This window comes from Opisthorchis viverrini, assembly GCF_000715545.1.
Source record: "Opisthorchis viverrini unplaced genomic scaffold opera_v5_32, whole genome shotgun sequence".
Classification (NCBI taxonomy): Eukaryota; Metazoa; Platyhelminthes; class Trematoda; order Opisthorchiida; family Opisthorchiidae; genus Opisthorchis; species Opisthorchis viverrini.
The window spans coordinates 1,279,217-1,306,033 of NW_008751687.1; the positions used below are offsets into that span (position 1 = coordinate 1,279,217).

At 44.2% G+C, this 26,817-nt stretch overlaps 2 protein-coding genes across 2 annotated transcripts in view; one reads left to right on the forward strand and one right to left on the reverse strand.

Moving 5' to 3' along the window:
• Positions 1 to 11,481: 11,481 nt before the first annotated feature.
• The window catches only part of T265_02526 (hypothetical protein), a gene marked incomplete at both ends in the record, with an annotated part of 30,578 nt that continues 15,242 nt past the window's right edge, over positions 11,482 to 26,817 (reverse strand). The window contains 5 exons of the mRNA XM_009166789.1: positions 11,482 to 11,922; positions 17,250 to 17,478; positions 17,654 to 17,964; positions 19,002 to 19,259; positions 22,916 to 23,080. Of these exons, the coding sequence (XP_009165053.1) occupies positions 11,713 to 11,922; positions 17,250 to 17,478; positions 17,654 to 17,964; positions 19,002 to 19,259; positions 22,916 to 23,080 (1,173 nt within the window). The remainder of the gene's footprint in view (positions 11,923 to 17,249; positions 17,479 to 17,653; positions 17,965 to 19,001; positions 19,260 to 22,915; positions 23,081 to 26,817) is intronic.
• Positions 16,457 to 26,817, forward strand: part of T265_02525 (hypothetical protein) — a gene marked incomplete at both ends in the record, with an annotated part of 27,997 nt that continues 17,636 nt past the window's right edge. The window contains 2 exons of the mRNA XM_009166788.1: positions 16,457 to 16,594; positions 25,432 to 25,528. Of these exons, the coding sequence (XP_009165052.1) occupies positions 16,457 to 16,594; positions 25,432 to 25,528 (235 nt within the window). The remainder of the gene's footprint in view (positions 16,595 to 25,431; positions 25,529 to 26,817) is intronic.

The window sequence follows — 26,817 nt, forward strand, 5'->3', positions numbered from 1 at the left end:
ACAGACCAACATTACTCATTTAGTTTTAGTGGGGCAAATTTATTGGAGCATGTGAGTGAGCCGTTTAGCATATCATGAGGACCGAAATTTGGAAGTGCACGAGGATGAATCATGAGCAGGTCAGGACAGGCCTTCATCTAAGAGGACACCTACAACAAGTAAATCGTTCCAAACATCGTTCGAACGTTCGTACATACGAAGGTTTGAGCATTTTAGTTTATCGTGTAGATTTCGCAAGACTAAAGAAGGGTAGCTCATTTGCACAACTGATATGGTAACAGTGGGCGCGAGTTTGACAGATGAGACATCATGTTTCCCCATCTGCAACACGAAATTCAGGTTTCACCCAGCTTCCTATAGGGTCTGCCATGCATAATTCCCGAATCGTACCCGTGATTTAATCACCATACTGGCTTTTTCAACGTATATCATGTAATGGCGGAAATTCCGTTTATTTACTTCCAGATACTTCTGGTGACCGATTCGGTTGCCCTATTGCATTCACAATAAAATCAAGCACTAGCTTTCAGCACTAAGATTCCCTGATTTACAGCCGTTACATGTCGTATGTCTGTGGAGGCTTGACACATTTTTACTTACCTGTATCAGAGACCAGCCTCGAAACAACTTTATAAAATGGTGACTGGCATATTATGAACTTTTCCATGAAATCAACCTGAATTTGTGCACCAATGAATTGGCTTTCATTTCATAAAGTGTCCAAGAATGGCTGGCTTAGAAAATATCCTATACTCATTACTCCGGGACGTGTATCAGCTTCAGAATTATTAGTAATGAATTATTGCTATCCTGGATCAACATGTGCTCGAGCTTGGGGTCATATCTCAGCCTGAATCTGAATTCCTCGATCGGAAAAGCGATTTACAGCTTGAAATAACGGCACTTCACCGTAATACAATTTTTTTGATAAAATATGATGGGAAGTTAATGTCTCAACATGTGCATCATTGTTTCAAAGCGTTGATCAATAGAACTCTACTCCACATCGAGATAATCACACCTCGCAAAGGTTCAAGTAATAGATGTAGAGAACAAAAACAGATCCAAGTACTTGTACGAACTCTTGTTGCTTTTCTTCTAGTCTAGCTGTATGTTCGCACTCCTAAAATAACCTTCGACAGGCGTTGCGTAGTCCAAAGGCAGCAACTCAGAATGACTTTTAGAAACCTTTTAAACTGTGTGAGGATAAGGCAGGAAGACGACTTTGAGAACACCCTTCACAACCGTAATACATTTTTCAAATGAACAATAACGGATATAACAAAGTTGTGTCAGAAATTCACACTTCACGTTCTAATGTGGACGCATTTAATGCAGAAACGCACTTGGGTCAGGCGGACTTGTGTCTTTTCAGGAACAAAAACCTGATCTAAATTATGTAAGCATACCATCGACGTAGGTCAAACAAACCGGCTATTTTAAATCTTACCAACTCAGAATGACTTTTAGAAACCTTTTAAACTGTGTGAGGATAAGGCAGGAAGACGACATTGAGAACACCCTTCACAACCGTAATACATTTTTCAAATGAACAATTAACGGATATACAAAGTTGTGTCAGAAATTCACACTTCACGTTCTAATGTGGACGCAGTTAATGCAGAAACGCACTTGGGTCAGGCGGACTTGTGTCTTTTCAGGAACAAAAACCTGATCTAAATTATGTAAGCATACCATCGACGTAGGTCAAACAAACCGGCTATTTTAAATCTTACAACGATTTGGATTTCTGATGGAATGTCATTGTGGCCCGTTAATTGTCTGGTATCTATCCCGGTGCTTGTGACATAGCTACAAAATGTGCAGCATTCTGCTGACCTTTACTTCTGAATTTCTAGTATTGCTACTTATATTCGTTTATTCCTACTCTAAGTGATGACTGGATAGTTCATTCGAAACGATTCTATCCCGCAAGAGCAGTCTTCTGCTTTTATACCCATTCATACTCAAAATTGAGCCAAGTTCTTTGGATGTGAGGAGAGAATTGAAACTATGAACTAGTTATCCTCTGTTGGACAAATCTGTTAACTTGACTGGTGACCTTATCAAAAGCGACATGCTAATTGGGACAGTCTGTTTTTCTAATCTAAATACAATCGTATAGTAGATGCCTTTTTTCGAAGTAGCGAACTATATAAAAGAACAGTGAAACGGATGCTCACTTGCTGCATCGCTCCTCCAGTGTGTCCATTTTTCCTGACTTCACTTGCTGCATCGCTCCTCCAGTGTGTCCTTTTTTCCTGACTGGAGTGGGTTATACTTAGTTCCTCTAAACTGGAGGTTGGTGTCGGTCAGTGTTATGCAAACACATTGACCAACCAACAATATCGCAGTCCCAATATAACCGTTCGACTTAAATCGACGCCCGAAATCCTTTGGTCCCTTTTTACTCAAAATTGAGCCAAGTTCTTTGGATGTGAGGAGAAAATTGAAACTATGAACTAGTTATCCTCTGTTGGACAAATCTGTTAACTTGACTGGTGACCTTATCAAAAGCGACATGCTAATTGGGACAGTCTGTTTTTCTAATCTAAATACAATCGTATAGTAGATGCCTTTTTTCGAAGTAGCGAACTATATAAAAGAACAGTGAAACGGATGCTCACTTGCTGCATCGCTCCTCCAGTGTGTCCATTTTTCCTGACTTGAGTGGGTTATACTTAGTTCCTCTAAACTGGAGGTTGGTGTCGGTCAGTGTTATGCAAACACATTGACCAACCAACAATATCGCAGTCCCAATATAACCGTTCGACTTAAATCGACGCCCGAAATCCTTTTGGTCCTTTTTTTGTTTGCTTATTGTAGAAGCGCACAAGGCCTGTGTTTAAATACAGTGTAAGATACGCGTGCCATGAAGACAATCCTAAGAAAAACCACAACGGTCGAGGAGAATGTTTGTTTGAAGTGGTACGTTTTACGACGTGAAGTTTGATATGGGTAACACCTTCCCAAAACCAGGAAGGAAACACTTTATTGTCAATGTCTGGGCCGTTTAATCCTCTGCAGAATATGTGGCTGTGATATTGACATTCACAGTCATAAGGGTCTGAAATTCGATAGCCTCTCCGAATTGCTTACATCATGTGGATCGCCACTCGGTAGTGGAACCGGTGGCTCAAGAAATACTCCTCGAATTTCTATCTATCACATTTGTTTCCTTCTCAAAGGACACATCTTTCATGAACTTGTAAGTCCGGTTGCAGGAAGTGTCTTATTTCGACTAAAGACTGTGAATTCCTAATGACGTGGACAAAATGACCTTTAGCTCCAGTATAGCCCAGTGTGGTGTCGCAGCGATAGATGAGCAAGGCAAATGACTACCTAGAAGATCAAATCTGTTCAAACAGCCGTACATAGTTGAATCTCTATCAATCAAATCCATGCAGTCTAGTACATGTTTCGTTATTGATCGTTCCTTGTGAGAAGAGCATCAGAAGAGGGTCAGATATCCATGGACGTTATTTCGCTGGAATTCTGTACCCAAGTTAGTACACGTTTTGGTTACAAAATTCCAAATGATAGAAATAAAGTAGCCTCTGGATTAAATGACAAAATGACACCGAATTTGATAGGCAAGATAGGTTATAACTACGGTACAATAAAGACCTGGCGTAATTTTTCAATCTGAAGGTTGTCCTCATGTTACCAAGTTTTCTATAGGTCCACATTATTCCCAAAGTGAAATGAATAGGCCTATAGTTACCAGTCATAGCCTACTGTAGCTAGAATAAAATTTTTGCACGTAACTTGTCCTTAATTGAGGGTGCAGCGATGCTGTACCACAACGTGTACAACGAAAGGGGACGCAGGATCAACCGACATGTAGGTCAGCAGGTCCTGTCCCAAAAACTGAAGTAACAAAACCACATCAAAACCGTCAGTTGGAGAACTAGGGACGAAGTGATCATTGCCTGCCAGTTACCAGGTAGAGAAGAAACAGTGAGAGGAAATGTTCAACAACTCAATCCACAACTTTGGCAGCCTAGCACACCCGCTGTGAATTTCGCTACGATATCACGTGAGTGTTTAAAGAGAACAAACAAAATAACTCATACGGGTGAATGTGTTGTCAGTTGAAAGCCGGAAGTAGGGTCATTTGGCTCTGTTCTCGAAATTTCCGCTACTAGTTTTACGGCAGATAGTACTGATGAGGTATGCTAGTAGTATGTGGATTTATCGAAGCTACGCCCCGCGTTTAATGGAAAGTGAGGTTTATTACGGGACTTGTGAAACTGCTTTGCACCGCTCGTTCACAACTGCGTGATAGTCCATGAATACCCAAGAGAATTCAATAAGATGCGTGATAATGTTCAGTTTTTGAAAATCGTATGCATATGAGACGCTCACTTTCCTGTCCAATAATTTGTAAAGTTTAGTTGGTGTTTGTTAATAGACCGTTTCACGAGCATGAGGTTTCCTCCTTACACTGATATATCAATTCAAGTTATTGAGGAACAACCGGTGGACTTCCGCATCGCTTTCCTGGAAACCACTTTTTCCGACAGGTGTCCAGTTTGTGCTGGTAAATTACGAAAGCTCATTCCTGGTGATGACCCTAACTTTGAATCGTCTTGCGAACCGATGTTCTAATGGTCCAACAGCCGTATTTTGAAAAGCCAGTGGCTACCTACCTATTTTTCGTAAAAACTGCCTTCAGGGTCAGTCAATAAACCGATGAGAAATGCAAGTTTATGACTCCATGAAACAAATTTTTTGAGTGGCAAAATTAAGCTTCCTAGACTTAAGCAGCGTGGGATGGGTAAATTAAAAGGCACGTTGCGCTGCTGTCCACACACTAAGGGATCCTCGAGGTGACCGCACGAATTGCATCGGCCATCCACTCTGAATCGTGAAACCTAAAAGTGAACAGCGTTCATTGATAGTTTTCCGGTAGATTCATCTCTAGCTGACAAGACATAAGATAGATTTAGAAATTGTGGAAGTTCTGAGGCGTGAACTATGAATTACGCCAGGAGACTGATGATCGAGAGAACGGAAACCGCTTAGCATCTCAGTGCAAACAGAACAAAAGACATAGAACTAGCGAGCCTATAGAGCACTCTTCTACATCAGTTGGAATGACATGTGATATGCGTTAACACTGAAGAAGATTCATCAACACAAGTGGCTTAGCTGAACTGCACAACCCAGGTGTACTAAGAGTCCACATAATCTCACTCTAATCACTAACCATAACACTGTGGTACTTGCGAACCCACACCAAAAAAATTTACATTCAACACTGATCAGGTGTGCTAATTGGAACGGAACTTGCTGATTGGTTTTCTGTCTGCCTTGAAACTCACTTTTTGTTAAAAGCAAAACTCTGCCCAGCTATTAACCAACCAAACATACGCCAAGGTCGTTTGCGAAAATGCGGCACGAGAGGCAAGTACACTCTACCTAGCACCAATGGGTCCTTCATAAAACTGGCTTTAGCCAATAACCACCATCGATATCATCAGAATGATAAATAGCTCTAACCGTTCGACTATTCGACAACTATGCAGTAGAAAATACCTTTGTAGAATGTAAGGATGCCACATGTACGCTGCTTGCTTTTGTGGTCTCATGCTGCTCCGGTCAAGTAGGGTAGAATGACGAATATGATTAATCACACTTTTGTGACACCTAGGACGCCCAGCCAAGGTTCCAAGCGTTGAGCGGCAGTAGACCAAATCATCGACCACAAACGTGTTTCAATATACCGCCAGATTATATGGGCCGATTTGTGACCTTTGCGAAGTGGCACAGACTGTCCATTCCATGGACTGCTTTGTTTATATTCACAGCCTTGTTTGTGCACCATCGAATGGACTCCTAAAGTCGCGCATAATGGGTCATCTATCAGCCGTGGTCATTGAAAATGTCCGACGAAAACCACATTTTGTCACGTCCATTCACTTTCATTGTGCGCACTGATACAGGAGAGACCGATCTTGACATTACTGTTGAAATACTGCAAATGAGAAAGATGTGCAAGATTTTCGTGCAAGATTTGGACCCGGGATCTCTGCGCCAGCGTCGCTAACGGAACATCCTTCTGATAAGCAATAATTCACGGGTTCTGGTGCTGCTCCATTGTTTCCATCCCCTCGTTCATATTATATTCGGGTTGCTAGTTCATCTTTCCTGTACCTGAGCTTCACGATTAAATGGTAAAATAAAATAAACGCACGACTTCAACATGCTTTCGGAACATAGCTGTTAAGCCACCAACAGGAAGCATGACAGCTGAGATACTGCCGGGTTGCCTGCCAAGCCTAGGCCTGAGAAGTCGAGATGTCGGAACCTTCCATTCAGGAGTCTAATGCCTCAACTACTGGGCCATCTAGAAGGTCACGATTCATCCTTCTAATTTATTATGAGATCCCTGATCAGCACACCTCGCAAGAAACTTGACAAATAGTGGTTTACTAGTTTGATGTTATTCATCTATTACTACAGTTTACACAGAAACCAGGACCGTATCCGCTCTGCAGGCCCAGGATACTGGGTAACAGTGCAACACTACACGCTCTCTTTGTCTGTTATCAGAGAAGGCTGAAGTATTTGGATTTCGGTTTGGCTCGAAACGATTCTCAGTCCATGTTAACAGAGTTACACTCATCCAACTCGATGAATTTATACTGAATAAAGAAGGCAGATGAATATGAAAAGATCCGCTCATCAGCAAAGATCTTGGAACATCAGTGGGCGGACAATCGAAAAACGCTATAACTTTAGGGTTGACATTCACTCACAACTGCATACACCATCAGCATTGATAGCATTACATTAATGTTCAAAACTAATGCTTCGATGCTGCATCACAACTGCAAACAGATCATGGAAACGTTTTATGGTTGCTTCAATGACAAATTCAAGTCAGGATAACCGATGACGCCCACTGCACTGGGAACGAAGTCTTAAGATTTACTGGACTGAACAACCGCCCGCATACCCACAAAACGGAAGAGTGCGCATGATCAATAAAATCGATGTAACGGGACATTTTTCTGGTTGTGCATGACTAGACGTGACTCCAATGTGATTCCACGGCTAACCTTATTCGAACCTGCTTAGAGATCCTGAGGCTTGAGTTGAGCCATACGTGATCGAGAAGTTTGAAATCTCCAACTGGTGATCAGCGGTTTTCACACGACTTCTAAAACCCAGTGACAATACTTCCAGCCTTCCAGAACAAGCGTACGTTTGGCTCAGAGATCAGCTTGTGAGGTCAGCGCGCCAGCCACCATCATCAATCCACACAGAAATATACGGCAGTCAAGCATCGGTGTTGAACATGGATGTCATGCTGTCGATAATGATGATGAAATCACCTTCCACTTAGGTACAGACAACACTCAATTCACACTGGCGCTTGGCAAAGTAGTAGTGTCTGATGAAGGAAGTACGCATCCGCAGAGCTATTATAGGATAAAATCCACAAGGATGCCTTTAGATATCTGGGGAAAGCGATGTCAACAACAGCGGACTTCACATTGTGCAAGCCCGTAACTAGCAGTAAATCGCTGTATGACTTAAACTATGACACTGTCAACAGAGTAAAGTTACTACCAAAACATACGTAGTGTTGAACTCAGCAGCCGTTTGTTAAAGCTGAATTGGAGAATCTGAAGCACCGGTACGGGTTCATGGTGTCCTGTGCTTTGCTTTTTAGAATGGTGGTCGGTTTGGAACTGAAGTAAAAGTACTTGGAATGGCCATTTCCAACCCCGGTATATGAGCCTATGTTCCTATAACTAATTTCGTTATCTTTTCAGAAAGGTTTGGTAAACAATCAGTGGTTTTATTGCTGGGCTACGTTCCGCTTTTGACACAAAGACTTCTTTAGACCAAGTGGGTAAGTAAGCAGGTTGATTGGGTTTTAAGGCAGTCAGGGAACCAATCGGTGAGGTTTCTTATGACAAGCCGACTTGATCAGTGCGGGGCGCCGGTCTGAAGTTCTTTTTGTTGATTAGTGAGGATAACTAGTGTTTATGATAGATTGGCTAGGGGAGGGAGTTGTCTTCATGTTGAACCCGGATTTCTCGTCCTTCCTTTTTCAGTCTCGGTTACCTTAATCGCATATTCCTCTTGGGGGTAGTCGAGGGGTGCCGGGACAGTTGGTTTGGGATTAGGGTGGTTGATTGGATCTTACTCTGCTTGGATTTTGTACTTTTAAACCAAGACACTTTTGCTGATAACTCCACATCGCCTCGTGCCATATCGGCTGATCTGAAACAGCTCTCCACACGCTTGCAAGTTCTACGCTCTCTATTCTATTTACGCTGGGATACTTGGCGATTTCCACCGTTTCGGCCACCAGTTGCTGTGATGTGAATCCTAAACCCTGTCTCAGGATGCCCACATTTTCCAAATCTATCCTTTGCCCAGTGTCTAGTGCATGTCCTTCCGTTGCCGAATCTTTGACTACCGCCTGATATTCACCTACGTTTCTCGGTAGTTCATTACTGGACCGCTTATGCTCACCGATTCTGGTGCCCAATTCCCTGGCTGTCTGACCTATATAAAACTTCGTGCCGTTGTTACATTTTATTTTGTATGCACAGTTCCTAGTCCGATCAACCAGAAAGCGATCCTTCAACTGCACCAACACCGTGCGCAGTCTTTCCCTTCTGGAATGCTACTCTAATGTCAGCTGTATTCAGTACCCTTCTGATGACTTCAGTTGTGTTTGTTTTGTATGGAATGACCGCTATTCCAATCCACTCCTTGTTGGGCCTTGGAGTTGGCTCCCAACTCAACCTGCTTACTTACTCACTTGGCCTGACGAAGCTTTTGTGTCAAAAGCGAAACGTTGCCTAGCAATAAATTCACCGATTATTTACCAAACCTCTCTGAAACGATGACTTCCCAATCGGTCCTAAACATTTTCCAATAAGTCTGTTATCTAGTCAGAATAAACTGATAGACGCAGTCAACCAATGTGTGGACCAAGTGGGTCGATTTCTCTATCCCAAAGTGCACGTCAAAATATGCTCTGTGCATAAACTGGGTGTACGGTGACTAATCATCACTGCCCCGCTGAACACTAACACTTTCGGAATGGGATTGTGGAGTATGATTCCGATCAATGTTTTTGAGACAACTCAATCACCATCGCCCAAAATATTCGTTGCCATCACTAAGGTCAGTCTTCGGGCTTGGTTCTGACCTCTGATCGATTGTTCAGTCAGCTGATTCAGATAACGAGGTAGGTGGTCCGAGCCACGTTCACATACGTTACGGTTTGTTTTGTCAGTGTTCTCCCAAGTGTACGTGAATTTGTATACGACGAATGAGGCTGATTTTGGATGGCTTATGCGTACCACTATTCAGGTTGACCTTCCTCGATGTAGAATTTAAGAGCAGCTGGGTGGTTGGATAACAGCCACCAACTGCAGCAAATGATTCATGCGTAAAAGCCATGGTTATGTGATCATCACTAAACTGCAATCTAATTAAAACATTTTCCTTAGCTGTATGTACTCCCTTCCGTTGGGATTGCAGCTTTTTGGTTGGTAGACACTCAGCAGTAAGGTGTTGATTGAAATTTCTTGTCCCTGGAGGGAGTAAAATGTAAAAAATTCACCGAGCCAGCCCGAAAAAAACGTTAACCTGACTTCAATCAAAAGCTACTAAAGTGAAAAATTGTAAATGTTGTCCAGTCCACATTAGGTTGATGCACATAGAAAGAATATGGTGGTACTCAAGGTTCAGTTGGCGAGACAAAGACGAACTATCAACATTCCTAAATCTGAGGAATTTCGCTCTATCATACACACGCATTGAGGGAACCCTATTCTCTCAACTAAATCATAGTCAAAAGGTATCCGTCAAAAGATACAACGCTGCCCACAGACTTTTCTTGGTGGTTGATCAAATGTTGATCGGTCCACCGAGGTCGGCAGTTAGATCGCAAACGTTTCATCATCAATCGAGGAAACACCAACAGTGAGCGGCTGGATGAAACGATGACTTCTTAATCGGTTTCGGACCTGCTTTCAGCTGACATAGTTGGCTGATTTGTGTATACCTCGTAGTTTTATTAGGAGGCTTGCAACTTGTACTGTGGTCTGTATTTCCCTCATCCGATTGGTCCGCTGAGTGGCTTTTTCCGAGGGTCTTACCCACGGAGCTGACTCGTCCGTTCTCGAGTTGTGTAGCGTCGTGGTCAGTCCTCCTTGAACACGACTGGCTAATACAACGATCTCTAGTCCTGGTAGTTTTCTTTCTCCGAGTTGGTTGGTTCATATTTCGTTGATGCTACTACCTAATCTTCTTGGAGTTGATTCTCCAGTTGCACCTCCTGTTTCACGTAGATTTCCCTCTCGTGATAGGCGATTCCCTGACGCCGGGTAGGCCAATTAGATTTCTTCCCTTATCGGCTAGTCTCGTATTGTGATCCATGATTCACCAAACAATTGGCCAGATCTTCGTCTCCGTCAGATGGGATAATTCTTTGAAATTAGATTTGCCTGCTTCCCATCCGGTGTCCCAAGCAGCTTTGCCTCTTGAGTTGTGGAGTCCTTTTACTCATACTTATAGATTAGATCGAACACTAATCCAGTTGAACTTGTGTTCATTCCGATCGTTGTGAATGAAACCAAGAGAAATTTGACCATATCTCTTAGATGCAAGTTTTTGTCCACGGAAGGCTTCGCTCATGCTTGTCCCACAAAGCCTCTGTCGAAACCTATGTGAAATTAACCATTATCAGTGCAGTCAACTTTCCTTTGATGTTCCCAGGTCTGTGAGTCGCCGATATCTTACGTTGCCGTAACAATCTTGCAGTCATTTCGGAAATGTTGCTGATGCATGGAAGTGTGATTAGTCTGCCTTTTCTTTGATGGAGATTTTGAGGACTCTCCGGAAGAAATTTCTCGGACTCTCATTGCGTCGGGAAACTTCGTACAAGCGTTTCTCTATCCTGATTTTGTAATTTGCAGTACGCCTCGATCCACTTGAAGAGACAGGATATGGCTTTGTGATATTTCGGATAATATCTGTGGTGACTAAGATGTTGGGCTGTATGAGTCGCCACCTTGTATACTTTGACTTACAGTTGTCCGCTTAGAAATGCAATCCGATTGCCAAGCTCGACGAACAGACCAACAACCAGGAGATTATCAAATTTCAAAACGCCAAATGTGAGTAACCCGGTTCGATCAAGGCAGGTGAAACCTTATGTGCTTTAACTCGAGTCTCGTCCGTAAATTTGAAAGTCCCAGTATAAGTGACCGTGTGGCGTGGCGTAGGGACCGATACGCCGTAGCGACTGTTAGGGTAGATGAAAGGCTATGACAAGAGTCCGTCGGGGCCAACCAAAAGCTGGCATTGTGGGGAGGTGTTCGTCGTAAGTGGGATAACATTATATCTGGTTCTATAAGAATTCCGTTGCAGAGCTATATGAAGGTGTTATACCAGATAACGAACAAAAACATCCGGGTGCTCCCACTGAAACAGAAGATTGGTTGCAGCAGCATTCTATTGTAAAGTACAGAAGAATCCGACGACCAACGACAACTGAATGAAGTGACCTGGAACAAAGTCGACCCAGGGTTCATGTCCTCAAGAAGAAAACAGTTCTGGGCTAGTTTTCAAATGTATAAAAGGCAAGACATTCCAAAAACACTTGCTCAAAAACATGACCGACCTGAATAGGAGCATAAACGAATGTCAGGCAAACAGATCACAGTATAAAAATTAAACCTGGATGCCCAGAAGTTTGAAGAAAGCAGAGTTGTTGGGATCTCGTCCAAGGAAGTCACGTAGCATGTCTGAGGCATCTTTGGATCCACCGGGTTGCAAAATTTTTGTGCGATACTCACGACCGACTGTCTTACTCAAACACCCGCCATCTGGGGCGTGTCTAAAGCGTGACTCATAGAGATCCGCGCTGAAAACTTCACTCCACTGTGAGGAAGAGAATAAGCAAATAATATAAGTGGTGAGAACGTCTCAAGGCAGATACTGCTGCGAATACATTGAAGTAAAAGCATTAACAAGATAATCACTTCCGCTAAGTGATGTGCACGTGGGTTGGGCGGTAAAGCATATATCCATCAACATTGGTTCCAAACCGATTTTGCCTTCCATTTAGAACAAGCACGCAGCTGGTACTGCAAGAGCCCTACACCATACTTGGTGCTTCCCACGCAGGTAGACTATGACACTGAAAACGATCGGTTGAAGTTTGTACGTGTTGTCTCTACATCCGAGTTCCAGTGTTGCATATGCAACGAACGTCACAGAACCCCAACACGCTCTCCGGTCAAGGCGCCTGTAGTGACACCAGAAGTTCACGAATCCAAAACAAAGACAATCCCGTCCGTTGAGGTGAGCTATCACAAATTGTGGGCCAGCCGGTTTTGACCAAGTCAGACAGCCCAAAAGTCGCCTGGCCGACTGATCCTGAAATGGGCCTTGCCGTCAGTGTGCAACACTATTTTGTCGTCACCCGGCGAACTTATTCACGTCTACTAGTTCACGAATCCAAAACAAAGACAATCCCGTCCGTTGAGGTGAGCTATCACAAATTGTGGGCCAGCCGGTTTTGACCAAGTCAGACAGCCCAAAAGTCGCCTGGCCGACTGATCCTGAAATGGGCCTTGCCGTCAGTGTGCAACACTATTTTGTCGTCACCCGGCGAGACTGACTGACTGACTGACTGACTGACTGACTGACTGACTGACTGACTGACTGACTGACTGACTGACTGACTGACTGACTGATTTGAATCTTTTACTTTCATTTTGTGCTGATTGGCCTTGATCACCCATCGTATATCTTTCTAGGTGGCTGGGTTCAATAGTATTTAAACTTCTCTTGTTCAACTGGTGCCACTCAGAGTAGACCATCAGTGTCAAAAACCATGAGCACAACTATTCACAAATCCGAAAATCTGTTTCGCATCCGTTATTCTTGATAAGAAGGAGAGCTCTGGCTTAAATATAGATAAAAAAAAATACAAGTGAAGTTAAAGCAACGCTGGTAAAAAAAAAGATGGGAATGGCTCCTTCGAACATCAAGATTTAACGGGGCGCTGGAAAATGCGGACCAGACAAAACGGTGATTGAACCTTGTGCTCTGAAGACGGTTGAAATTGTGTTGGGAAAACTATTTTTTTGTTTTTTTTACTAACGACAATTGGTCACTGATATCATGGATATAGTTTTCGGGAAGTTCGAAGCGACATGATTTCGTTTATCTTCAATAAAAATTAATGTGGGTTCCTGCTCCATGTTGTCGGCACTCATGGGGTATTTCTTTTCCTTCACCTTCTCGAAGAATCCGTTGTGGCTCCTGCCTTTCAGGGAAACTGCCGTTTTTGCTATTTGGGAACTTCTTATTGATAAATATTTGTACGTGTTTTAGGGACGGAGCACCGGATATATGGTGAATGAAGTCCGGATACCCTCTAATATCAAGAAACGGACACTAAAAGTAAGAAGAATTAATAAAGGAAACTACTCTGAAAGCTCTCCGACAGCCCACTAAGATATTGTCAGGTTTTCTAGAAATACATTCATTCCCAAATCAATTTGGTTTTCACGACAGACTCAACTGAATCTCTCGTTTACAAAAATATACTGCGATATCTCGAATATCGTGCCAATTGAATCATGAGGCGGCCTGTGTGCAGCACATTCAGTTGTAGAATATTACAAACGAGAGATTCAGTTGGGTCTCTCGTGAAAACCAAATTGATTTGCAAATGAGTGTATTTCAGTTTACGGTCCGTCTTCAAGCACAGATTTCAAAAGCCGTCCCTACTCCAACGATTATGGATTGAACGAATCAGCTTGCGAACTTGGTGAAGACGATAACTCTGGCCGCAAAGCTTCTTCAGCAATCATAGTGACACGGGTGCCAGTCGTCAATTCCTCCCAGCTCGCACAAGCGTCGGGCGGCTTCCAAAGGAAACCAGAATAGAACGTATACTTTAACTTCGAGACTAGTTCAAACTTACCTCTGAATGACACGGTGAAATTCCGCGCCTGGTTGGATGAGAAGACTAGTCTATTCATGTGTGACTATATATATCTGAAAGATGTCTCGTTCTACCCATAATTACTGGCTGCAAATACGATAGCGTTGGAGAGGAATAACCATCACTCCGCATCAAGGACAGTGCGAACGAGGGTTCATTAAGGCGGGCACAGTTTGATGAAATATACAAACAACACAGTCGTTTATGATGAGCAACTGTTGTTAATATCCTTTCATAACAGCGGATTTATCTCGGGCTTGCTTGCTAGTAGACAACACGTCGAATTAAGGACTGCTACTCATAGAAAGGTAACGGCGTACCGAAACAGAATATCGTTAGGGGAAAGAATGATTCAAGGTATCCAGTAAGGCCCACCTACATACAGAGATCTTCGAATGATCCCACAAGCAGCACAGCTTCCACGGACTCTAGCTTACAATAAGATACCAAGTATGTGGCGTAGTGCGGCGCGCCATAACCACGGGGTATCCACAGAGCATAATAAGTAGTCAGCAAGATATGGGAGCTGGTGGACTATCAGGATTCCCATTGTCCAGTATGACGCCATCACTTAAAGGACACCTGACTAAGAAAATATGACTATTTCCACCTTAGCATCGTCCATCCCAGAACTTCCACTGCGTACACTAGTCCTGTGGATTGCATCAAGTCACCTACTAATGGGTACTCAGCAATACAATATGTGCATTGTAGTATAATAATACAACAACGTCGAATTCGATGGTACCGACACATTCCCGGACAAGTCAATCGAAAGTTGGGCGTCACATGGCGACTGACACACCGTAGTAACACAGAAGGGGGTTCTTAAATCAAGATCAGGAACTATAGCACAAAAGTATTCACAGAGAAAATAATGCAAGACAAAGAGTTGATGTACAACGCCTGGGAAATGAAGAAAAGGTCCAGACAGAAGGCAACAGCTTACCAAATATCCGTAGTATCTAGCATCGTATCCACCTGCCAGATGTCCAAACGATGCAGGTACGCACGTACCAGGTGTGGGATCAATGTCGCACAATTTTCGACTGAACTCGACATAGACTTCATACGGATCGCTCTAACCAGGTCGAAAAGGGAAAGTGAAATCCGCTCAATAATAAATTCAAAACCAAATTTTTTTTAAATGCGTTGCGATAAATTTATGCAGGATATATGGACAAGCGACCTAAAGAGGGGAAAAACAAACCTTCCACAACATACGCAACACGTGTCATTCAAGACTAACTAAAAGGTGTCACCTGTATCGGAGTACAGGCAGACTAAAGCAAAAATTTAAGGTTACCGATGGTACGATAAAAACAACCAGCACTGTGAAGAACAATGCTAGAGCAGTGGAAGACTAAACTGAATCGTGGAGGCTATATGTGGTCATCGCAGACCAATTTAACGCTGATGGTTGGGGTCCAAGTTCGGGCTACAGGCTGCATAAATCGACTGGTAATAACACGTAGGTAAAAACTTCCAGACTATTCCCAAAGAAATTTCGAGATTCATAGTAGAGAATGATCCCCGTAGCGTGAACTTCAGAACAAACCCTAATAGCCAATGTGTTTGGCTAAAATTGGACAGTCAAGGGGAAACAGCTCGGCCCTTCCTGCTCAAACAGCGGGTACTAAACGAACTAATGCGGGAGTGACTAGAAAAAGTGCACGGGTCGCAATCGCACAAGGCAACACCTGCAAGGGATCGGTAGACCACGTTCATATCAAGACGGGCAATTGAATCGCGATGAGGCGGTTATATGGAAGCGCCGCCGGTGTGTCAGGTTGTCTAAAATTAAGACAACACAAGTTAATGCTATAGCATCTATCAGTGGCTCAATAAATTAAAAACGATAAGTATACGTGTGTGGCACTATTAAATCTAGGTTGCGATTGCGTCGACAACAATGCACCACACAACGAGTGATGAGGCATGGAAGCATTTTTGTCTGTATGATTCATGGTTATATATGGGCTAAGGTACAACCAGGGCGCCCACACAGGGACAAACACATCACTAGGCCCCCAAGAAAACTTTGGCTCAAAAGCCTGACTGAGAGTCAGCGGTCGCTAGAGTGACTATTGGAGTCACCTAGATTTTGAAGAACAAGGTGTCCTATATGTGGCACACCTCAACCAAAAGGCTGTTTGTCAGACATCTATCAAGTGACCAAAGTGGTGGGAGAGATTCTTCGGATACTGCATTGGTATCAAAAAGTTGCTGATATTCGCGAACTTCATACAACGCTGTGCTCTAGTGTCTTTGCGACAAAAACCAGCTTGCGATCCGGTGAAAATAACGACTACGGGAGAAATAAGGGACATCTTGAACATTTGAACTCGTAACGATTAATCTAAAACGAATTCCTCAATACTAACCACCAGAAATTCCACCCAAGTATTCATCCAAACGAGGTAAAAACGCCGGACATTTAGCTGCAACCAACAAATAATGAGCCCTCATACAACGCGAATTATTTGGATTCTTAGCCGATATCTGCACCCTGATAAGACGGGAAAGGAACGCAAAGATCCAACCTCATTTCATCCGGCTCCAATATGTGGCGATGGGGATCACGAGAGAGCCCAGGTGAGACTCAAGTTTGTGTAAACGACATAGAAAACCATATAAAAAAACCTGTCCTACTTAGAGTTACCCGATAGGATACACCTGAATTTGATGCCAAACTGTGGGTGGGTACAAACTTCTCTTTCAAATGAGAGGAGTCATGGTTACCGGACACAACCCGTCGTGCAGCTACATGGTGTCATATCACTGTGTCCTGTGGACAGCGCAGCTCAGGGGCATTTCGTCATAACCTAATAAACCAGTGATAATGATTGTAATAATAACCGTTCAGTTGTAACATCCTTTAAGTGTTCAGCTGCCATAGTCATCCAGCTGTAGCAGCCTTCCGGTGCCTAGCTGCCATGCCACCTGGATGAAGCACGAGGGCTGGGACGCTGCCAGAGAGGCAGGAGTCGGGTTCGAACCACGGACCTTCCGGTCCTACTCGAACCAGTTTGCCCCCCATCTGCCATGGCATTCAAAGAAATCATGAGGGCTGAGATATTGCCAAAGCCTAGATAAGAACAGTGGAAATACAGAGGTCGGGTTTAAACAACAGAGCCCTCGATTAGTAAGTTCGCGCTGTAACCACTGAGCGGTCTCGGGCTAGTGACGAGAAGGCACCATGATTAAGGTCAACAGGACAGAAGTTTTTCCCCTTGTAAAGAAAACCTACATTCCAATGTGTCGTGTGGATGGCCTGATCGAAGGTGGCAAGCAACACCTGCCGCGTATAGAACAGTCCAGCAGTAGCTTTCCGGGACGCCAAAAGACGGTCCAGCAACTCCTTAGGTATCGGCTCAGCTTCCGCGCCTAACAAGGCCTTCAGACCGTCCTCATTCCACACCCAGTTCTCCAACATTTGTGAGGGACATTCAACGAAATCCGTCTCCACGTGAGTACCGCTATGGGACAGATAAGTAGAATGTGTTACGAAAAGTGGAAAGTGAACGGCAATATTGTACACATGAGATTACGGTTAGATTACAGTGAAATTCAGTGGGAGCCGGATGAGCCCAGATGGGTAGTGGATGGATAAAGCAACAAAGAACCAGATCGAAAATAAGAAAAGTCACTAACCTGAAAAGCTCGCATTCTGCGCGCGCACAAATGGCATGCATCAAGTGGCCGAACTCGTGGAAGAATGTGTTAACCTCATCGTGCAACAAATAGGCTTCGGATTCAGCGGTAGACGGTCCGGTGAAGTTCGCGACGATAGCCGCCACGGCCACCTGACGTTCGACACCCTCACCAGATGCCGTCTCTTTACGTCGTAAACAACCGGGCTGCAATCCAAACACGGCAGCATGGCCGAATTTCCCCTCACGGGGATGTAGGTCTAAATACATATAGCCCAGTAGCTCCTTCGTGTCTGTATCGGTGACAGAATACTAACGAAATACAAAAGGAAGGAATGTGAGTAGCTCGTAAACCAGTTGACAAAAAGTAAACATTGTCCAGTGCTTCCATGTGTTTCTAAGATACCACACCTGACAGTCATATCACAGATTAAAGCCAATCAAGCCACGGTTAGCTGAAGAGGGCTATTCTGAGGGGACTTAGGTTCTGGCTTTTTAGCAAAGTTCGAAAAACTGGATTCAAATTTAGGTTTAAGGTTAATCAAACGATCCGCCTTACGAGTCTGGAACTTGCGGATTTACAGAAGTTATTATTAGGTTTACAGAGGTGCAAAGGTGGCCTTTTAAGCACCGGTGTTCAAATCAACCTGGTCACTGACCAAAACCAGCTAGCCATAGGTAATTAACTCGAACGCGTCCTATGACTGATGCGTACTGGTGAGACACCCTCCGCACATATTGTGGGTTTCAGTTGATTAGTTTCCCCAGACAAATGGGCAGTTGTGTCACTGGAAGCTGACAACTCTAGAACTTGCCCCCCTTACAGAAGTTATTATTAGGTTTACAGAGGTGCAAAGGTGGCCTTTTAAGCACCGGTGTTCAAATCAAACTGGTCACTGACCAAAACCAGCTAGCCATAGGTAATTAACTCGAACGCGTCCTATGACTGATGCGTACTAGTGAGACACCCTCCGCACATATTGTGGGTTTCAGTTGATTAGTTTCCCCAGACAAATGGGCAGTTGTGTCACTGGAAGCTGACAACTAGAACTTGCCCCCCCCCCCTGGTTCATTATTGAATCTTGTTTCATCTAGTTCACACCGGATGCAGGGCATTCGGCTGACCGCACACGCAGCCCAGTGCAAAACGCGTACGTTATGCACTGCCGTTCGTGTGAATCTACAGGTACAATTAAATGCGACAAGCAAAACTAACTCACTATAGTTGACACAACATCAACAACCAACGATGAGTAATCCTATACCTCGTCTGGATAAAAATACCCCAACGTTGCTTCTTAACACAGTCAGTACTACAAGAAGAAAACGATTGGTTCCGACAGACTCACCATTTCCACATCCGGATGCCATACTCTGTTGTATTCCACATCCGGATGCCATACATCTGTTGTATTTACGCGAGCAAAAGTCAGTCCGAGCAAATGTTGATATAACCGCAACACTCCGGCTTTGACAGCGCGCAGAGGGAAGTATTTCTTTAAGTGGTGATGATCCACCGCGTAGTCTTTCTCTTTGATAAGATTAATGTAATACCGGAGATCAGACGGTTCAATGCGGTTGACGAAAGGATAGCCCAAGCGCTCACACTGTGGACAGATGATAAGTTGATCGTGAACAGAATTTATTTGTGGCAGCTAAGTGATAGCTAGTACTGGCTAAAAACGTCCCCCTAAATGTTATACGATCAAGACAGAGGAGGAGTACGGACGGGTTGTCTTAGAAGCCTACCTTTGATCTGAATGAACCTGAGAAACCAAGTCAAACAATTAGAAAACCGTTCCAAGGATTGCACAAACTGAGAAACAATTACACACATTGCCATACGAACGGAGAGAGAGCTGATCACACTGCTGTTTAGCCGCTCGAGGCCGAACGGTAAAATGATCAGCCACGGGTTGAAAGGTCAAGGGTTTGAAACTGAGATGCGCACTGCTGATTATTACCGGTGATCGTGAAACAACTGTACAGTGCTTCTCAACTTTTCAGCACAGGCTGGTATCATTAACAGGACGAAATCTCAATCGGGAACAGTAATTCACTCACGTTCCTTATTGGGTGCCACCTCGATTATTTGCCGGATCGCAACTAGTTTTCGAAAACCTCACGTCCTGCATCAATACAATCGAACTCCAGTGAATGTCGATTCTTCAGACGGTTTTGCCTTGTTTGTACGTTAGAGGAAACCTCATACGTTGGTTTCAAACGTATGACTTCATTTAGCAGCCACTTGGATGAGGGCACGATGTTCGGTGATGACAGTATGCATAAACAAATGAACGTGGTACTGAATAACTATCCAAAGCGCGGTACGAATGAATGGATTCGTGAGTGAACTCATAGGAACCCCCCACCTTCAACGCTGAGCTATCTCAAGCTCTTATTACTGATACTAACTCATGCACTGTGTATAGGATATTGTGTTTTGAAAAGTGTAGAAAAGACGTCAAGTGTACAGTTAACTGCGGCCTTGTAGCGCTACTGGTGATATTGGGATTGCTGCAAGACAGTTGTTCAGTGCCTGATAAAGCATAGATAGATCTGATTCAATCGGACCATGCGAAGCAGGAGAATCTCCTACTATGAGCGCAGTGATGCATCCCTGGTTAGATGAAAGTGACTATCGACACCCTTCAGTCCGTAGATTGCGCGTACGTATTTACCTGAATGCGCAATCAGCTATGAGAGGTGAACCTTCGAACTCGATCGCCTAGACTGATGGATTCGTTCCAAACCTGTAACCACGACTGCCTACACTGGCTACCTAACCCCTGAATTACAATTCCGTCCATCAAGCCCACATAAACATTGAGAAATTAAAACGGGCACATACCATCACAGTAATTCGGGCATTGAAGGCGCGTAATAAGTCCCCTCAGAGGAAGGATCGCCCGAATTTTGTGACGAGTTGAAAAAAGGTTTTGAGAACTAGCAAGTGCACATCCCCAGTCTTAGGACGAGCTTTTTTATGAAAGTTGGAAATTTTGCTCTGTCGCGTGAATATCCAATGCGTTGCGTCAACGAGACCATCATTCTTCCTGCGCGAACATCTCGTTCGGTTTGGAGTGGCGGTATTCAAGCATACATACCTCAACCGCCATCATGAACCCTTTCTGGTATTCGAAAGAATGCTCGAATGATCGTCTCAATACGTATATGGTTCATCCACTTAGTGTCTGCTATACTACACGGAGAGCGGTGACTAAATGTGACTGAATTATTCAAGTCCGAGGAGCCCAGTTTCACATCCACAGAGTAGGACTACTACAAGGTGATACTCGTCTCTGACAAGAAAGGTGACGCAAGTTGGAAAACTATTCGTCTTACCTTGGTGACGCTTTCACTAGCTTCATTTGTGTAAGCTTTTTTAGTTCGTCTTACCTTGGCGACGCGTTCACTAGCTTCATTTGTGTAATTACGGCTTGTACAGCTGTCAAGATGAACAAGCCCTTGAAAAAACCGGGCTGCTCATTCTGAAGTTTCAAATAGGTACATAAGGGCGGGAGATCCTTAAATGCGATCTTCAACGTACAAACCGTGTACTCAAACAGAAGACTACTGCCGACATAGTATTCAGAGTATTTTGAGCGAATGTTTGGGCGTCAAATAAAAGAACAGTCACTCACACAGTCTAAGTCTACCAACAGCTCTTGAGACGTGGTCTCAACGCCCAGATTCACGGTCCTTTGAGAAATACACTTCATGAGGGAGTCAGTGACAAAACTGAACATCAATTTGGACAGAAGACGTTTCGGCAATCAAGATGTCCGCTGTTGCTAAATATTTCAATTTTCAAATTTCCAATAGTATCCCAGAGTATCTCAGTAAGAACCGGTTCTAACAGTAATGCTTTGTATATCAGGTGGAAAAGTTTCCGCACATTTCTAGCTGCACCGGCTTTGTTCATTTCCAGGACTGTGGGTCATAAATCCTTTCTATGCCAAGACGAGGAATTTGTTTTTTCGTCCCCTCTCCCAAGTAACTTATGGAAAATCTACACCGGGCTACAGCATGACCTGGGTAGACGTGAGTGGTCCAGAAAATAGGCAGTCATGAACAGAACCTTACACTTTCACCGAAGCAGAACTACAGCTAACTGATACATATGCAGGAACTATAAACAAAGAATGAATATTATTTCGACGAGTGCGGGTCAATATGGAGGGCGAGAGACTAACAACGCAAACACTATCATCTACGAGGATCTGGTCACGTGAACAGGCCTTCATTCGAGAAGCGAGAACTAAAAGAATACCGGCAAAACGCGTCGCAGTAGGTGCAGAATCGCCTGAGGTTCATAGCCAAGTGTCTGCAATTTAGAGAGTGACCACTAAACAGGACAGAAGGGGAGTTAAGAAATAATATTGAAGAGGGCAGGTGTCAGCAGCCCCTTTTCGTTTACCCACCCTGTTGTACGCAGCAAGTAAGGTGACCCGGATGATTACGCGACAGCTGGTGTGGCGATACTGCCAGGACATCCAGGCTTAAATGGGAGGACTATTAGGGTCCTGAACCAAAGCCTTTAGCTTGAAAGCATAAACGCGAAACAGCGGTGGTAGTCGTAAGACCGTCAGAGCACCGTCAGTGTACACATTTTTGAGGAACAAGGCAACATATATGTTCTGACACACAATCTAGAGAGCCAATATGTTGTGTTACAATAACCTGTAACCATTTACCAACGGAGTATGATACTCTGTTAACCACCAATATAGCTCAATGGAGGGTTGAAATTTTATGAGGTAGATTCATCCCACCACACTGTTGCCCTTATTGCCTTGTTCAAAGTGATCCGGAGATCGCAGTTCCATGAAGAAAAATGAAAGAGACCGAAAGTGTGAGGCACAGGAGCAATAATTGAGGGTGTTGGAAACCTGTGTCGTTAACACAGATCATTCCGATGTACTAGTATGAAATGAAATCACCTGCATAGCTGGCAACTGACAGAGATAAAAACACGGGGGAATTTGTAACAAAAAGCCCCATGTGATGTTACATTCCGTACTCGTGAAGTCAAGAAGCCTCAGCATGGATGAGAGGGTTTTCAGCGACGTCATTCTGTGAAGGAGAAAGTGTTAATAGGACAATCCAAGTCGGGACCGCAGAAGATCAACCGGAGTACAACCGAAGAAAGACCGATCCTAACGAAACTTTCGGTCTGAAAACTTATACGGCACTGTAATACGAAGATGCAAGTGTTGGAAAAAAAACACTAATCGTAACATTATGGTAAAGAAATGCTCACTTCTTCCTTTTTCAATTGTAAAACACGAGCTGTTTCTTTTGCTCGAATGGGTTCCAGCTTCTGGGCGACGTCCTTCAAGAAGGCATTCACAGTGGCGGCTGTTTTGGCCATACGAATATCGACAGTAAAATCCGCGTGGGTTGGAAAACCTAGCATACTGGAGCGCTGTAATGGACAGGCGTGAAATTAAGTTAGAACACAACAGAAAGGATAAGGGTAGCACTTAATAAATGAGCAAAACGCATACTTCAATCGCCGCCCTAGAAATTTCCAAAACATTTAGGACTAACTTGGATCAACATTTGAATTCTTGAAACAATATGTCGCGTGCTTGAAGGATGCAAAACGCCGCTAGCGCAAACACGAGCTGCAAGCAAGGATCCGCACATTTAAGACATGCGATTATTCACCACTTAAAGATATCATTTCTTACATACTTCCTATCAAAAACGTTTTGCCCTTTAACCCCGCAACACACGCAAGAATCACGCCTTCAGGCAACCCACGGCATCGAAGATATCATTTCAGCCGTGGGCAAGCTTTGTCATTATGTCCGACGCGAGTGAAGTAGTAGAAGAGGGGAAGAACGTGTTGTTAACCCATTAGAAGCTTTCTGTGCCTAGAGCTCCATACACTCATTCAGAAAATCTGGACAGAAACTGATAATAAGAGCGCTATTGATAGCAACTAGCGGTCATATCTTGAGACGTCTCTAACAATTTACAAAGGGATCACGTCGACTTCATCCTGGGATATGATTCGGATCGGAAATACCCAAACTTTTCGTCAGAATTTTCACAAATTTATGGAAGGTCAGACGCTGACCACCTCTCTGTTTCCGCTAAAGTGAGTTGGAAAACAGCACTGCTCTTCGCAAACGATGATTTGACATAAGTAATGCGTGGTCCAACCACCGAAACTTTTAGTGTTGGACAATTCTCCGTTAGACAACCGAACACTCCTTCTCCAATTGTCTCGTTAAGGATTTGCTTCAACCAGCCCAAAACTAGATATAGTTCTGATACCTAACAAAGACATGAAATCGTCTCATTTCCGCTACTACTACTCTCCGAGGTCACGTCTCAAAAGTATACTACAAAAAAACCTGACATACACGTCTAGTGAGATCCAGAAATAAGCTGCTTTGTCGCCAAACACCACCATAACGTTACATCTCATGGGCTACACCCGTTGCAGACGATACAGCTTCATAGGTCCGTATGACGCCCCGCAATCTCGAGTCCAGTTTCTAGGATTGAGTGGTGTGTTCAATGACTGTGTGTTGATGAGCAATATGTGCGGGTGTGTGAGTTGGTGGAAAGACGCGACGACCAGTCGGTTCGTCCAAAATCAGCCATGCGTTCTCCTCCTTGAAGAGGAGAAAAACGTCGGGCGTATAGACAGGGTATTCGTCAACAGCCACTGAAACATCAAGGTCCTGAAGAGATTTCAGAGTTCTCGACAATGTCTCTATAATCATGAAGTTAAACAGATATAAAGGAGGTCGGGATCGTATTCGGACAACAAGTTTTGTAAGAAATCATCATCAATGTCGACTGTAATAACCACGTACTCGTCGTACAGTGGTTGTAACTGCCGCAGTTTCGTTCACCGATGACTTGGGGGGGGGGTAGGTAGCTACGCACTGTATGGGGGAGATGGTAAATTGGTGCATAAATCCAACACTGTCAGTGGGCTGTCAAGTGGGGTGGGGGTTGGAAGAGGACCTATGCACTGAAGGCAATGGCTTGGATGCACGAGCGCCATTCAGCCATGGGGCCATGTCTGACAATGTCCCTAACCATTGATGTGGCCTATCTCGGGGTCCCCATCCAGGAAGACGGCAGTGACCAGCGCAGCTGAGTTTGCTGGTAATGGCTTTTCTACTTCGCTGCCAAGTCATTGTTTGACCGTCTCTGGCTCACTTTTATCCTTCACGTGGTTGTGCGAAAAGAGCCCTTCGAGGAAGTCGGTCGACTGGCATACGCTGCAAGTGGCCAAGCCAGCGCAACCGATGCAGTGTGATCAGTTCATCCATCGAGTGTTATTTCTACCGAATACTATTCGACGTACTTCAGAATTGCTGATCCAGTGTTCCCACCAGATTTGGGCAATGCTCCGAAGACATCGATGGTTAAACACCGGAAGTCTTTTGACGTCCTCAGCGCGCAGCGGGTAGGTTTCTGATCCATATAGTAATGTGGAGCGCACCAAGGCATTATAAATTCGACCCTTGACAGAGAAGCTGCGCCACAGGGTGACGTAGGTTCACAAAAGCTGTTCTGGCCTTCCCGATCCAGATGGAAATATCATCTTTCGCGAGACCACCGGGACGGATACAGCTGCCCAGGTGAACAAATTTGTCTACTACCTCAATTGGTTCATCCGCAAGTATGAGGCTAGGGACCGAGCCCACCCAGTCTTGCAGTAGCACTTTACATTTTGCAGGTGTGAAGCGGATGAAGAAGCGCGAGGCAGAATTATTTAGACTATTTAATATTTTTGCATTACTACAGGGGTCAGATCCAAGAAGAGCTATGTCGTCTGCGTACTCGATGTCTGTGAGCGGAGGCCCAGGGAGCACTTTGACCCCAGAGGCATTAGAGGCTGGTGGTGAGTCTTCCATGATCGTATCAATAACGAAGTTGAAGAGGAAAGGTGAAGAAAGCTTTTGGAGAGTTCAGTATGTAACGTCGTGGGCTGCGTATCTGACACTAGAAATAGATTACTGTGTTCACAAACTTCCGGCGAAGTGAAATGTATTTTGGAAACTCAGGAATATGGTCGCTTATCTTGGACCAGTCTTGCAGCACCTAAGCGAGGGTGAGGATTTGGCCAATGCAACCAAAACCAGGCCAAAATTCTTCTAACGACCATCGAGCCAATGCTTCACAAGCCACCGTACGTCCAGGAAGAAGAGGTGACGTTGAGAGTCACCCGTTGTAACACGGGTCAAACTGATCTACCCCACTCACTGCGAGATCTATTTGAAAATGAGCACTACTATCGATCCAGTGATTCTGCTCTTCCAAATCGAGCCAAGCTGGAAATGAGGTTGACGGAACAACGGGGACTACACCTACCTGATGAGCTCTAAAACGGGCAAAACCGGTAGTGGGTTGTTGCGGGGACTACACCTATCTGATGAGCTCCAAAACGGGTGAAACCGGTAGTGGGTTGTTAAAGAGATTTCAACAACCTTTCAAGTATTATTATGTCAAGGAATGACAATTGAAGGGTGACCAGATCACTGGTCCGGTAATTCTACGAGTTTGTAATGCCCCCACGTACGGCGAGTGTTTCACCCACGATCCACTATAAGTAACTGCCTGGTCACCAAGTTAGGTGAAACTGAGGCAGCTGAGTGTGAGGGCTGTTGAACACGCCCCCATTAGAGTTGGGAACTACGAGAATCATCGAATCTGGCTGCAGCTGATGGTCTAACGTCACACGCCAATAAATCGAATATTCTATCCGTCGTCAGTTGATGTAATGCAGACAGTGACTAGATACGAGAACGGCGAAAGCAACGGTTTGCTGTGATCTCCTGAGATAGTGGTCAAGACCGGTAACCTGATCTACACCAAAAGAAACAACTTGGTAACCAAATGATTCGTTTTAGCTTGCTTGTTCTACGTTTTCGACTGCTGTACGTGCTCACGAAGATACAGCAAAGTACATCCGTTAAAACGTACAACGCTGGAACTGCGTTTTATTTAAATCTTATTATCAGGAAAGCTGTTTCCAAATAGCGAGAGCTCTTCCGTTGGCGAATAGTCAACGTATACATTCTGCTCCGCCTTGAACGCACATGAGACTGTTGTTTCCCCAAACCTTGTATTATTTCTAAACTGGAGCGCCTCGACTCTAACCTCCTCTAATCAGTTAAACTAGAATATATA